Source organism: Ciconia boyciana, chromosome 12, assembly GCF_034638445.1.
Source record: "Ciconia boyciana chromosome 12, ASM3463844v1, whole genome shotgun sequence".
NCBI lineage: Eukaryota > Metazoa > Chordata > Aves > Ciconiiformes > Ciconiidae > Ciconia > Ciconia boyciana.
The window spans coordinates 22,918,995-22,934,087 of NC_132945.1; the positions used below are offsets into that span (position 1 = coordinate 22,918,995).

Genomic DNA, 15,093 nt, shown 5'->3' on the forward strand with positions numbered 1-15,093 from the left:
AGGACAGGCTGGGTTGGTGGGGTTTTTGTGAATATTCAACACCTTTGCACAGCAGGCCTGCCTATTATTAGTATAGGGGATGTCAAAGAAGCTGGCTCTCGTGCAAAGTTTCTACTCCAACTAATTAGACTGTGGCCTCCTCCAGCATATAAATTTGGGCTTTAGTCCCTTGTACAAAAGCACACAGGACAGGAAGGGTGAAAAGGAGCAGAGAACAGGAATGTTTGCAGTCATCTTTGCTAAGTTAAAGACTAAAAATTAAACTTCTAGTCACAGGTAAGGTAGAGAGAACCAACACACACATGCCTCCACACATTGAGAGGATGGTTCCAATTTTAGGATGGGCTCAATCTCCTTCTGGAGTACGTCCCCAGAGCATTTGTCTATGGAAAGAGCTGAGACAACTTAGACTGGACAGCTAACTAGAAGCAACAAGCCCCTTCACAAATAGCAGCAGAGGCCAGTGATTTGGGTCAGAATGAAGCCAGTCCAGGATGGGACTGTCATCCTCTGCTTCTGCCATCCAGACCATAAAACATCTCCCAGAATTGCTCGGGGGATGGAGAAAGTAACTCATTTCTCCCCTTCTCCATTGTCCCCAAGGATCAGCCACGTCCCAGCTGGCAGGACCTGCCTGAGGGTAAATCACAGAGGCACGATAGATGCCAAGGGCCCTGTCAGAGCTAGGGCTGTCTTTTCCGGTTATTCTTTGGCATTTCAGCTGTCTGCTGCAGCAAAGCCTGCACTTTTGGGCTCCTTGAGGTCCCATGCCAGTTGGTCTTGATTGTGCCAAACTGCTCCCATAAAAGCAAATGCTCTAAGTGACCTAAGTGCTAAAACAAAATGCTTCGCACATAAACTGTTTCAATTCAGTCTTCTCCAGGCTGAGAAGTGTACTTCTGGGGAAAAAAAAAATAATAAAATACTGAAAGCTTTTAAAAGTTGACTCAGTTTGACCCTATTTACTTTTTTGCTGCTTCTTAAAATTAGGAGAGAAAGAAAAAATTATTGCATGGCTCTACATGTACCACCTTCTGGTGCTTCAGTTTTTTATCCCCATCTACGAAGAGGGAACAATAAACCTTACCTACTCCATACAAAATTACTAAAGCTTGTGCCCAGACTTGCAGACACTCACTTGTTAGGACAGCTTGGGCATGACTGATAGGAGAAGAGAGCCATGAGCAGTAAGAAAAAAACACAGGTTTGTGCATGCACATGTGCACTCCTAGGATGAAGATGAGACGCAGCACAGGACTAGACACTTGCCCTTCTCTCCTTTCCTGCTACCACCACTTACTTCTGCAACTCCATTTTGCCATCCCTGCTGTCTGGACAGGTGGATTAAGATGCAGCCAGCCGTAAAATGATGGACACTGTTACCAGATGTGACAAACAACAGCGACAAACAGTGGTTTTGCCAAGGGGGATTCCTCCTTGGGCTTGGGATCAGCCTCTCAGCCCAGACTTCTGGGGTAGCAGGTAGTTAAGAGATGCCATTTCTAAATCACACGTACAACGCCACACAAAAAAAAAAAAAAAGAGGAAGGGGAGGGGAATGTTTTTTGCCAAAATCTGCACATTGTACAGCGCAAAGAATAAGCAGTCTCTGAGGGTTCAGAAGGCAGCTGCTCATCAACAGCTCTGCATTTTTGCATGACATGTAGTGATACCAGTGCTCTTTTTGCACAACCACCCAGATCTCCCCAAGGGCCCAGATGGCACCAATGCTGCTAAGACAAGCCCAATGCTCTGTCAGTCTCCTCTTGTCCTCTCTCCACCTCACACATTCCCATTCAAGATGGAAATCAGGCACAGTTTCTGCAGAAGCCTGGCCTCTGGTTTGGAAGTATAACTCACTCCTTTCTGTGCTAGCTCTGCCACTTGACTGGTCATCAGCTGTCAATGAATGCACCTGACAAGAGATACCCAAGTCCACAAATCTTATCTCAAATTTATAAATCTTGCCAAAGAAGAAATTTCTTTCTGGCAAAGAGGTGATTTACAGACCCATAGATCTTCACTCAGCTTGGGGCAGAGACGACAGATGAATTTTCCAGCACTGCTACTGTGAGCCACATTTATATATCCTACTCTTGCAGCACTTAGCACAGTACCTCTGGTTTATAAACCCCAGCACAGGTTTCACACCTCCCTGTTCACCGTAATTCAGGCTGAGCAACAAGCTGCCTAATGGCAGCACTGAACAAGTCTCCGAGGGCGTCTTGATCAGCACCCAAAACCAATTCTCTGTCCCAATGACACACGGGTCTTTGCCATGCCTGTGTCTGAGGCGAACATCACACACAGGTCTCTCTGCTCATGAGAAGCTTGTTTCCCTTTCCAGTTCCACATCCTTCCTAGATACCACCGCTGGAGAAGCAAAGTTTCTTAACTAACCTTTCCCAAACTTCAGCAGTATTTTTGGTTTGCTGAAGTTTCAATTTTCCACTGCCTTTGTAAGGGTGCTCTAATGTCAGGCTCTATTTGCAATCAGAAACAGGCCTGGTTTTATTGAGATGGCTCAGGACATAGACCACCTTGTTTCTCATTCATTCAGTAGCAACACTGTGTCAAAACAGAATATAGCACCTTGGTTTCCAAGCAGGGCCTGAAGGACAGCTATGAAGGCTGCAGAACATATGGCTTAAGAGATTAAGAAAGTGTTTGATTAACTAAGGTAGACCAAACATATCCATGCACCAGTCAGCACCAGATCCTGAACATGGAAATGGTTTATATGAATAACACACCTGATGATATTCCGAGGTAGGGTTTGCATACTGTACAATAGGATACTTCACTGCTGTAACAGCAACTCTGCAGTTGCCTGCCTTTATTCTGGCCTTGAGGACAAACAGCTGTATTGCATTTGAATCATTTTATCTTCCAGGAGCTTAGATGTTCAAGCATGCCTATAACCAAAACAGCCTTCCTGAGTTGAAAGAAGCAGTTTATGTCTGGGTAGCAAGGTAGGACCCAAAGGGAAGGGAGAGAAAAGGAAGGGTTGAACTCCATGTCTTATCTATTCTCTGGCTTGTATGTCAGCCCACAAAAAATCAGGAAAGAAAAAAGAAGTGATGCAAGCTGGCATTCCAGAAGTCACAAGCGACTGAAATACCAGTGGTCCATCCCTGCACGTGTTCCCTGGAAGCCAACACCAAACGCAAGCAGGCTGGAGAAGTCAGTCTCACTTACCACCAACTTACTGCTGCTATGATGGAAAAACAGACACAGAGGCCAGGTCCTCCCTGGAAATCACATTTCAGGAAGGCAGTTCATCAGATATCAGAGGGAAAATAAATACAATAAAGGACTGGTAAGGAAGGACAGTAACGGGAAGGGAAAGAGCCACACAGACACAACCACAGAAGGTCAGCTCCCCCTCTTGATTCTAGCGGGGAAATTCCTGGCTCCCACATCACCCTTTGTTTGTCTGCCCTAGAGGAACAACAAGGGCTAAACCTCTTCTGCCCTATTGACTAGAAAACTCTCCTTACACCACATTAGTTGCCAGCTAGCAAATCTATTGGGTTTTGGACAATCCAGAGTCTTATATGTTGGGTACCAGCAAAACCAGACTCACAAATAACACAAATCCGAAACAAGACCATGGAATAACCACAGTCTCCAGACTTCAAACGCACGACACAGCATAGATGGAAAAACAACCCCACACATAAGCAAGGAAACGTATCAGACAAATGGTACATTTTTTGCTGTCTTTTCTGAATTTTTCCCCAGAGAAAGACATGGACATCCCCAGGCCCACAACAGCTTTTACTTCCCCCGCTAGAAGCATCATTCCCAAAAAAAGAACAAAGTGGATTGTGCCTATATTTGGAAAACACTTTGGGAAAGAATCAGTGACATGAATTTGTCACCAAGACAGCACTGGTAGCAGTACCAAACCCAAAGGACACACAGTTAAAAAGGGAAGGAAAAAAAAAATAAAATCATTAAAACCACAGAGCAAATCTATAGGCAATCTGAAACATCACAGTTCCCTCCACCTGCAAGGAACACTCAGCCAAAGAAATGGGAGGCCCAATGCCTCTGTTAGACCATAAAGCCTCCAATATACACTGAAGGGAAACTAATCCAGAGGAGAAAGGATAACGCACCTATTCTTTTATTGCTACGAAATAACTCTAATAACAAAAAAATCCCCATCTGTAGCTGAAGGAACCACAGATTCAGGAAGCTGTTTAGTAAAGCATGTTGTTAGTTTCCGAGGCTAAACATGCAGCAGACAACTACTACCCCTGAAGCAGGCAGAGGCATATTTCAAACAACACCTTACCCTACTGATTTGCAGCTTCTCAGCTCCAGGCTTGAAGAGGTTCCATCGACGTCCACCGTTCCTGCAGTTCCCGCGCACCTTCAGAGTCTTTGAAGCCTGTTCGTTCTCAGCTGCCAGGATAAAATCCACAGGAAAAAAAAGGAATGACAAAAGATAAATGCTGTGCTTTAGCTCAGGCTGGGGGCGGAGGCTGTTCTTTTAAATGAAAGAAACAAAATTGTTTGCAAGAGACTCATTCAACCTCTTCTTTAGAAAAAGAGAGCAGAGAGTATATTTAGGTGCTTTATTCAGTGCTCTTGGGATACAAGAAAAATAGCGCAGCTTGGATACTACAAAAACGCAGGCACAAACTAAGAGCCAAGAGCCAAATTCAGAGGTGGTATAAGCAGGTGGGGTCAGACAAGCTGGGTGTAAATGCTCTCCTAGGAGCACCAGGCAGCACAAGAGCCTCATCTGCATGCACCAGTATTAAAAGTGCAATAGCTCCTTGGGTCATAACTGCTAACAGCACCGCTGTGGTTTGGACCTGCAGAAATCCCAGCTTTACAGTTGTTGTGGTCCATATGATGCAATGCCTGGAAAAAGAAACAGCTACTTGCATTTATGCAGGAAACAAAAATGGAAAAGTCCATAAAAGCTGTCTTTCAAAGAAACTGGGCTACTTCTCACCCCAAGCATTTCAGGCCAATCCCTCGCAGATACAATTCTGATCTAGCTTTACGCAAGCTATACCATTTACACCAAATCTCAGCCTGGCCTTATGCAGATGGTACATACCCCAGCACAAAACGGCTTGTAAAGAAGAGGCAAATGGTGGAGGAGGGCTGGCAACTCACTTTTCAAAATGAAGCTCTGCTTTTCTAATCAACCCAAATTTTCAGCTCCCCATCCTATCTCTCTCTTTTTGGGGTGAAACTGCCATTCCGTGTGAGACCGGGGTTTTTCCCTCCCACATTTGGCAAGGTTAGATCTTAATCCCTTCCTCCGTCAGACTCTTCACATCCCCTAGCCTGGAGTGACAGCCACTGGGAGGAAGGAAACAGAGCTGAGCACCGCTTGTGCCCTCACGGCAGCTGTCAGCACAGGCTCCTGTCAGGTGCATGTGGTCCAGGCAGCACACATATATGTGCCTGTGCATGCATACACACACCCACGGGTGTTCCCATCCCCTGCAGGCTTGTCATCCCGTTCATGGAGAAAGGCATCTACAGAAAACAACCAAATTCTGGAATTCTTCCCGGAAAGATGCACAATGCTAATTTTCTTTTTCCTGAGGCACCTCTAACCCAGGCAGAGGTTTCAGACTGTGCCAGTCCTGAGGGGTTTGAAACCAGATAACAAAGGGTAAATGGTCCCAGGCTTTGGGAGAGTGGAGATCCACACCCCCGCTCCCGGGGTTCAGGTCACATTTACCTTACAGAGGTGAAACACACACACCCCACATGCTCCCTGTCCCCAAATCAAATAGGTGGGGACTCTGCTCTGCCCAGGACAGCGGCACAGAGTGCAGCAGAGCTGGGACCCCACTGCAGCCCCGGCATGGCTGGGTGGGCAGCAATCCTGATTTTCTTCCAGCGTTGCCGGGAGAGAGATTGCACTGAGACCTATTTCCTAAAAGCGATGCTGACGCAGGCAGCCTGCTGTTATTTTTAGCAACACGCGTTTCACTTTCTAGACTCGCAGAAAATCAAGCTGCAGTGCGAGTGCTGATTATAGCAAGAGGCTGCTACCAGGCTCCAGAGGCAATGTGCCGACATAGTAGCACTCAGGAGCAATGTGCAAACACAGTAATGCTCACATTTTGAGAGATGCGTGTGTTACTCCCCATGTGCTAGAAACGTGTGCACCCTGACAGAAGAGCCATCAATTAAAGGGGCAGCCACTTCGCCTTTTCCTTCCTAGTTCTTCTTAACCCTGATGTGCTGCCACCATCCATTAACTGCTTGGATCCCTCATGTGCTCCCGAGCAATGCCAGCACGGTCTGGCAGCGCTCCCATACCTGCCCATTGCTAAATTACAGGATTCTTGGTGTTAGCAGTATCCCTTCAGGAAATAATTTCCTTACTCTAATTATCAATCTTTTTAATTAGAGTTCAAAAAATGATGTCATCTATTCAACCATCAGCCTATTTACCTGCCAACACAAGACCCTTCCAGCAAATACATTCTGTAGTGCTTTCTCTAGCGTCATTTTGAGCAGGACAAATGCAGAGGATAGCTCATCATAGTCTTTGGCTCATGAGATTCTCTTCTTGACCAGGAAGAGTACCCAAGCACAGGAGAAAAAAACCTCACTTCTTACTGTATTCCCAAACAGACATCAGACTTGAGTTGAGATCTCAGTATCCATCACCACTTGGCACCTCCAAATGGCAAGTACTCACAACAGAGGCTGGTAAGAGGACAGAAAGCCAAGAGGAAACTACCAAAGGAAAACTCGCACAGAAGTTGCTGAACAGCTTTTACACCTTGTGTGCCTATCTGTTCATCTTCTCATAACCAAATTATAGGAACTTTATAGGGACTGTGGTCAGAGGCATTAAAGAGAGAAAATAGCCTTATTTCACACTGTACACAAAAAGGTCTTATTAGCTAGCAAGAAACTCTGTAGCATGTGGCTATCAGAGCTCCCTCACCTGGCTCCAGGGTTGTAACAAGCATGGATGCAAGCCACACTTCTGACTTTTCAACCCATAGTGCCCTTGGCTTGCTCTGCAGGATGGGTGAGACCAAACAACAAACCTCAGAGAAAAACACCACAAACCTACTCACCGCGTCTCCTGAGCAAGTGCTGCATGCGCCCTCCCACCTGGTCCAGCCCCATCGGGGTGCTCTGGGAGAGGGGTTCGGAGCGACATCTCTCCACAAGGACCTTGAAGGGTGGTGCTTGCGGGGATGGTTGAGAAGGATGAGACATCTGCTGGCAAGAAAAGGGTCAGAGAAGAATTTTACCAATGTGTGTCAGACCTCAGACAAAGCAATCACAGAACACGTAACAATACATACAATTTTCAAGACAGTGCAACACACCTTAGACTTTCTCACTGCAATCTGCACCCGCTTCATTTTTTTTTGACTGAAAGATTTAAGACTTGCTGGCTCTGGTGTTGGAGTGCCCTAACTCCCATTGCAGGGGGCTCATACCTTGAACACAGCTCACGGTGTTTAAGTCCAACAACTTCCAATGGCACTTAGTCTCCGAGGCACTTCTGAGAGGAACACGTGATGAAGATGACCGCTTTCTGTGCAGCATTTTGTCTACTCTGACATTACCAAGTCCCAGCAGGAGCACACACAGGGAGTGAATTAGCTGGTGTCGAGGACCCAGTACTAGCTAAAACATTTCAGGTTGGCTTCATGACATGCAGCGAGGGCTGGCTGCTTTCTAAGGGACAGCAAACCAGCAGCCAAAGAGATAACCTGGTTGGCAGGATGAGGCCTCACCTGCCAGCCCCATGCCACAGTGCACAAGTGAGGGATCAGGCCAGGTCTGGAGATGGTGGCCAGGGTCAGCTAGACTTCAGATGATTAAGCACACTCATGGGTGACAAAGCAGGTCCAAGGTAAAGCAGGTGAGTCAGTTTACAGATCAGAGTCAGGCCCAGTGAGGGTAATCAGGGTCAGACAAAGCCCTGTGATCCTTGACCAGGTCCCATGGTGGTGGGGCAACTTGAAGGTCAAGCCAGGCCCCAGGCTAGTGTCTAGCCCAGCAGGGCCCATGGCCAGGCAAAGGCAAGCTGTGGCTGAGCTGAAGACCAGCACTCCTCCCATGTTGCTCAAGGAAGGACTGAGCACCCAGGGCAGAGCTTAAATGGGCTGCCAGGCCCATGGGTATGGTGTGGAGGCCCCAGGTGAGATTGCTCAGGGTCATTAAGAGCAATTAGTGCATTCAAAGCACCGTGAGGGTGGACAACTGGGAGGTCTGCTTCAGCAGGCACTCCTGAACTGAACTAGGAGATGCATCCTTTGGTGGCCTACAGGAAACAGGAGACTGTTAATTTCTGGATTTTTTGCCAGGTTATAGCTACCAGTCACCACTGGTCTCCATGTACAGCCATTCTCAAGAGATTTGTGAGTAAGAAGTGGAAAATGGAACAAGAAGATTTTTCAGAAAGATCTCCAGCACTTGAAAGACAACGTCATGGATTTTAGCAACGAATTTGCAATGGTGAGGTTTAGGAGAACAGTCTGTTTATGTGTGTGTGCTCATCCAGCAGCGTAATAATAGGATCTGCCCATACTATTATAAAAATGAAAGTCACAAGTTCTTAGAATAAAGCTGGGATACCCATCAAGAACAATCCCTGCAAAACTCAAGAGTCTTCCTGATAATAAGATCCATGTAAGAGTTCATTAAATTAGTAACAGGATGTCATTTTCCTCATTCCCAAAAATCTTAACAAAACACTCCCTTCCAGGTATTTCCAGAGGTCATATAAGGTCTTTTCCAATTCCATAAACAGAAGCCTACAGATGGTCTACGAAGAGGACAGGAGGTGAATAAACATAACAGCATTGCTATTATTGCTGTGCTGCTGGAGTCATCGGGAGGGTACAGACAGCCTTCTGGGGAGAGAAAGGACTCTTCATGTGTAGATGGATTTGAATCACTTTGGTGCAATACATAACTGCAAAAGAACGTACCAGACCCACTGACTGTCCTCCCTGAAAAGACAAGTCTTACATCACTTAGCTGCCAACAAAGGTCTAATACAAATGCACTGACCCTCCTGCAACCCAGTATGTGTAAAATCAAGTCTCTTCATAAGCACAGCTGCTTTCCTTTCAAGATACTTCCTACCCACCCTACATCTTCTCCTGGTGGCTTCTGGGAGAGGTACCTAGCTGCTTGCAGATGGCCTGGCCTTGCTCTGCACCCAATCCACCAAGGACCATCAGCTTCAGACCATGCTTCAGTCCTTTGTGTTACCCTTATGAATTTTTCTAGGTCTTTTTCCAAAATATTGGGTTTTAGCTTACTGTAGGACATGAAACACAGGTAATATTCCCCGCTGATCAAAACAGGTCCAAAGTCCTGCTACTGTTGCTAAAAGGTTAGCTCCTAATCGCATTGCCCAGCATTTCTAATGCTTGCTCTTTACAGCATCACCATTTGGACCAGAACAGGGTCCCGAAGCACCCATGCACACAAACACACAGCTGGGCACAATGCTCCGAATGGGGTTGGTCTGCACCCTCCCTCTGAACATCTGTGACAGGGGGCCACCGACAACACACCCCTCTACACCATTTTCTCTCTAATGTATGTAGCACCTACCACCACAATTGGGGGTTTTTTGTTATTATAGCGTGCTCCATCTCCAGGGAGAACAGCAGTTACAGCCCTTGCCAGGCTTCAGATGGTCCAAATGCAAGGATGGGGCAAACCACAGCACTTAAAAGTAAACTGGGACCTCTCTCTCATTCTCTGAAAATGCCCAGGTATGTTCTCAGCAAAACTAGAACAATTATTTTTCTGAAAGGTTCACAGAGGAAAGCAAAAATTATCATGGTAGTTTCTCTGGAAGCTGACTGGTAACAACTGCTAACAAGACAGGTCCTCTCTATCAATAGCTACAAAACATTACTTGAAACAGTAAGATACTTGCAATTGCTTGAAGCACCCATAAAGTGGTCAAATATCCCAGCTATACCTTAACATCTAGTAACATTAATCCTAAGAATGAATTAGCATTTACAGCTAACTGGAGAAAAATGTTGGAGTTTCCCTCGCTTTTGGGTGACTCCAACTTTTATTATCCTATTTCAGGAGGAAAAGATCCTGAAGAGACAACTTGTACAGCGATATTTCACAGAATGGAATTTTCTTTTTTAAAAAAAAAATCACAATTCAAACTCCTACTTTTCATTTTATTCTCTGTGACATGTGACACTGTGAAAGTCTTGTGTATTATCTTAGAGTCAAGAAATCAGCAGAAAAATCAGTTTACAAAGGTCAGGAGAAGAAAACAGGAGGGGCTCCTCACTGGGAGGCTTCTAGTCTCAATTAGAGGCAGATCTGTCATACTTCCACAGCCCTGCTAATAACTGGGCGCTTCATATGGTTTAGTGTATCTGTCCTCAAGACTCCAGCAGCCCCAGTTTTCACTGATGTGCTATTATCTTTATGTACAGATGAAGAACGAAGCGGACAGGCTATAATTATCCCAAAGGCACAGTGGGACTCTGTGGATGAATTAAGGCTTGATCTCCCATTCCCTGCTCCCAGCACCGTGTCCAGTGACCCAGTACGCTTCTCTTGACCGGATAACAGCTGGGAGGAGGTAAAAGCCAAAGAAAACCTTCCACCCAGAGAAGTTTTGGACAAATACTCCCTTTAGCATATAGGCCAGCAATGCCCAGAGGTCCCCGTTCATATCACTACTCTGATGGCACCAAGGATGGCAGGAGGTAGCCTGTTGTAACTTTGAGGCTGGGAACTAGATGAAGGCAAGACTCAACAAGTATTTTAAGAAAACATGTGGAAATCTGAATTATCCATGTGTTCAGTGGCTGGTTATATATATATGTAAAGCCTATCAGCTTTGCAAACTCAACCTGCTTTCTCTGACAACGCTAAAAATATGTTTCCCAAAAAAACCCTACCCCACTATAGATAGCACTAAATATAGGCTTTAATTCAAGATTTTGCTAGCACCTCATGGTTATTAAAAATACGAAAATCTGAACAGCTTGGAGATAGGCTTTAGAGGTTTTGTCTCCACTAAAAATAAGATGATTGTCAGACATAACCATATTAAAAGCCATAAATACACAGAATCTTCATTCTGCAACTAAATTGTACCTCGCTACAGACAGAAGCATAGTGCTCTTTTGGCAACGGCAGGATTTAGAAAGTAAAGTACCATTTCTTAATTTGGAAGGACTATGAAGTCTTTTGTAAGCACAACTAGCAGCAGTAGGCTGAGACACAACCCAGTTTACTGCCAGTAACCAGGAGATGAAGAGAGCTCTGAAGATCAACTCTCAGAAATACCCATTTCCTGGCTAGTGTCATTCAACAGAGCAGGGAGGGAAAAGACAAATCGACTCAGCAGTCCCATTTCTGCAGCTGCTCCCAAAACGTTCTGTAGCAGAGAGACAATAAAACAATCCCAAGCTAAAGGTCACTATGACAACTTGTTACACCTCACTTGCAATTTCTCATAAAACACAGAAAAAGAAAGTTGCTGTATCTTCCTCTCATGAAAAAGCACTTCAGCTGCTGCACTAAAGCAAAACTCCAAACCTGTGGGAGGATTTGAGATATGCCCCAGCTATCAGATTGCAAATCTGCAAACACATCCTCTGGCATGCGCACACTCAGGCAAATCAGTAATCCTGTGCTTCCAGTTAGACCCACCGCACAGGGAGAGTCGCTGATTTTCCCACACAGAGCAACACATTGTGCAGCTATTGCACAGAAATCACAAAACTTAATAACGCCGTGAAAGCACTGATCCTGCGCCATCAGTATGGGCCGCTCCGCAACAGGGAGCCCCTTTATGGCACCTGGACAGGTTGGCTCCTAAGTACGGGACTCAGAGGAGCAAGCTCGATGGCTACTCAAGAGAAACATCTGCAACCATCTGCTGTGATGCTGCAAAGTGAGTTTGATCAGAGAGTCCCTTACAGGGCTCTGAAACCAAACTGGCTGGGAAACCCGGGGCATCCCGGGTCAGCCTGGCACCTCATCCTATGGGATGGCCACCTTTTGCCCAGGTTGGCAAGCCTCTAGAAGTCTCATTTTCACACTTCTGGCAATCATAATTCCCCCAGAAAATGGCATCACAAAACCAGCTGGTGTCTGCGTGCAGCCACAACAGCCAGCAGCAAGCTGCAGTCTGTAAACCTTTTGGAGATAAAATTCAAAATCCTAAGGAAAAAGATAAGGTTTTCTGTTCCGTAAAAACAGACTTATTTCACAAATAAGCCAGCAGAGGGCACAGAAAGACTGCAGGGAAAACCCTCCACTCCTTCACTGCAAGAGTGACACAAGCCAAAGTGCTCTGCAGGGCCCAGTCCCTGTGCGTGCCCCTGGGACGAGCAGGGAGGATCTCTCAGCCAGCGATAAGCCTAGATCAAGTTTCTGGGTCCTAAAAACTCTAAACTGATGCCGGAAATATGAAGTCAGATGCATATTTTGCAACCTTTCCTCATGTCATTCCCAAAGGAGGTATCAAATCCCCCACAAACCCTATCCAAGGACACATCAGGTGGTTTGAAACCCTGACGGAAAAGCTGGAACCGCAAAGTAGTCTATGTAGTACGAAATCTTCCTTCCACCTAAGCATCATGTCAAGCTGCTGGAGGTGGTCAAATACAACTTCTGGGGCTATGCCTGACTCCCTGCAGCAGCATTCTCCCTCTTGGGATGCTGTCGTGTTTTTAGAGGTGGGATGAGGATAATTCACTTCAGTGGGGACATAGGAAATGGAAACTTTTATAGTTTGCAACTGTCCAAACTCTAGTAAAACCTCCATATCATCTTTCAGTTCATTTCTCATATCTATCTCTCAAAATAAGGAAGACACTTTCATTACAGAGTTGTGTGTTCATTCCAGCAGTGTGAATGGTGAAATCAGTAATTCATTTCCCATAGACAATCTATTTTGACCTTTACTGTTCTTTCAATTCTTCAAAATGTTTTTATCTCCACTGTTTCACAAGTTCCCAAAACAAACAAGAATTTTGGAGGTGGGGTCTGAAAGCAACTAGGCAGGGGGACAGTTTGAGAAGTGGTTTTCTACCTTTCTACAGCTGCTCTTAAAATGCTGCTGCAATGCTATTTCCTTCACAGCATTAAGATCAATTCCTATTGAACTCTTACTTGCCTATAATATCACTCAGCTCCTGCCCAAAGACATTAAAATTTTAAAAGGCAAGACTAGGAAAGCAAGAAACAGGGGCATTAATTGCAGGAGAGTACAGCTAAACAGATTTGCTATGCCGCTAGGACCAATGCGCAGGTCCCCTAAATCCCACTCCAGCATCCTCTGTGCTACACCAGCCTCAATCTCTTCTATCATCTCCTAACACGTTCGGGAAGCGAGCCTCAGTGAGAACCAGCGCTTTTGTGCTTTTCATGGGACAATGCGTAGGTTGTTTTGAAAATATTTGCTTGAGCTATTTCTGCTCTACACTGCTAGCACACTTTAAAACTGCTGGAGCGCCTGCTTACAGCAGCTGATGAAGCCAAGCCACCCCGTCCTGACAGCACCTTCTCCCTACTTGTGGTTGAGCATTTCACTTGAAACACAAATCCTTCAATTAACACAGAGCAGCCTGAAGTGGAGGCAGGAGGGCCAACAACTGTCCTGGGGAACAGGTGCCAGCAAAGAGCTGGATTTAGCCCTAAAACAGTAAGAGGCTGGAGTTTGCTGCTACCGTCATGCTCAGGCTGAAGTTATTCGTCTTGCATGTTTATTTTTGGTAAAACGTTTCCGAGTGCCGCTCCCTGATGAGAGATAGGCAACCAAATCCCTCGGGTGTCTCAGGACATTTGTTACTGGAGCTTCTGGCAGACTCTCTAGGTCTGTTCCTATCCAAGAGTATCCCTCCTTTAGCCTCACTCTTGACTGCTCTGGGTTTGATGCTGCCACCAGATCACGGTGAATTTCTAAATCTCTAGTCCGAGTTCCTGGGATGCAGAAGGTGTTTACAAACCAGGGCGGGCTGTATGCTTTCCCTTCCATCCCGCTGCTGCTTCTGCCTAGTGAGGCGGCAGGCCTTCCGCGAAGCCGGAAGCCACAGCAGTCCGGAGGTCGTACTGCTATCGCCACACTCGACGGGAACTCGGGGGAGGTTTCCTGTCCAGTTATCTCAAGCACCATATTTAAGTTTCTTGGTAATGTTTGTAAGCTGCAACAGCTGAGCTGGGGCTTACCGCATCTCCTGTTCACACAGCTGACCTGGGAAATCACTCAGATTTTGCCCTAAGAGCTCTGCAATTCGGCATGCAGCCACTGCCCTCAGCTAGCAGAGATGTGGGCTGCTCTGGGAAAAGAGTGCAAATATTTTCCTCTGCTCCATTCAACCCTTTCATGCCTCTGTTATCTTGCTCCTGCCCAGAATACTTTCAGCTTGGTCACTGTGAAGAGATATCAAACCACAGCCCTCTCATTCAAGATCCTCCTAAAAACATTTCTTCCAGAGACCGCAAAAACTGACTAACCACTATTCACCCCACTTCATAAGTGGCTGGAATTACACAGCAAGCTGTCTTTATTTTTTTGTATTACACAAAATGGAGCAGAAAAACAAATCCAGGAATAACTAACAATGGTACTGCCCATTTTAGCTGGGAGTCAGAAGTTCATATTTTTTTCCCCCGGCATTTCTAATCCGCTGCCAATTTTCAAACACTTCCCCTCTTGGCTCAGAAGTTACAGTGACCCCTTTTCCAACAGGGAACGATGTCATCACCTCTGTAACATCTCTGGTCTCTCCAAGCCCAAAAGGAAAGGAGAAAGTTTCTTCATTAATTTACCCAATTTCCCTACCTGGCACCTTAAAAAAAAAAAAAAGTCATCATTTCAGCCTCAGCTACTCAGCAGGGACTCAAAAGAAAACAGCTGGGCTTCACACTCAGTCCTACCACGGTTTGTCCACAAACCTGTAGCGATTCCACAATTGGCACCGAGCGATGTGAGCCTCAGCAGACCCTTCAGTGGCCGAGCAGGGCACAAAACTGCCTCTCCTGTGAGATACAAGGCTGGGACATGCTGGCAGGTGACCTGGCAGAGCTCATATGGCTGCTACTGCTCACAGACTTCTGCTCCACACACAC

The 15,093-nt window shown here is 45.9% G+C and overlaps 1 protein-coding gene across 1 annotated transcript in view; it reads right to left on the reverse strand.

Moving 5' to 3' along the window:
• ARHGEF9 (Cdc42 guanine nucleotide exchange factor 9) overlaps positions 1 to 15,093 on the reverse strand; it is a 189,959-nt gene that overhangs the window by 173,631 nt on the left and 1,235 nt on the right. Inside the window, exons 2-3 of the mRNA XM_072877250.1 lie at positions 7,077 to 7,221; positions 4,304 to 4,413 (exon numbers count right to left, since the gene is read on the reverse strand). Coding sequence (XP_072733351.1) covers positions 4,304 to 4,413; positions 7,077 to 7,221 — 255 coding nt within the window. The remainder of the gene's footprint in view (positions 1 to 4,303; positions 4,414 to 7,076; positions 7,222 to 15,093) is intronic.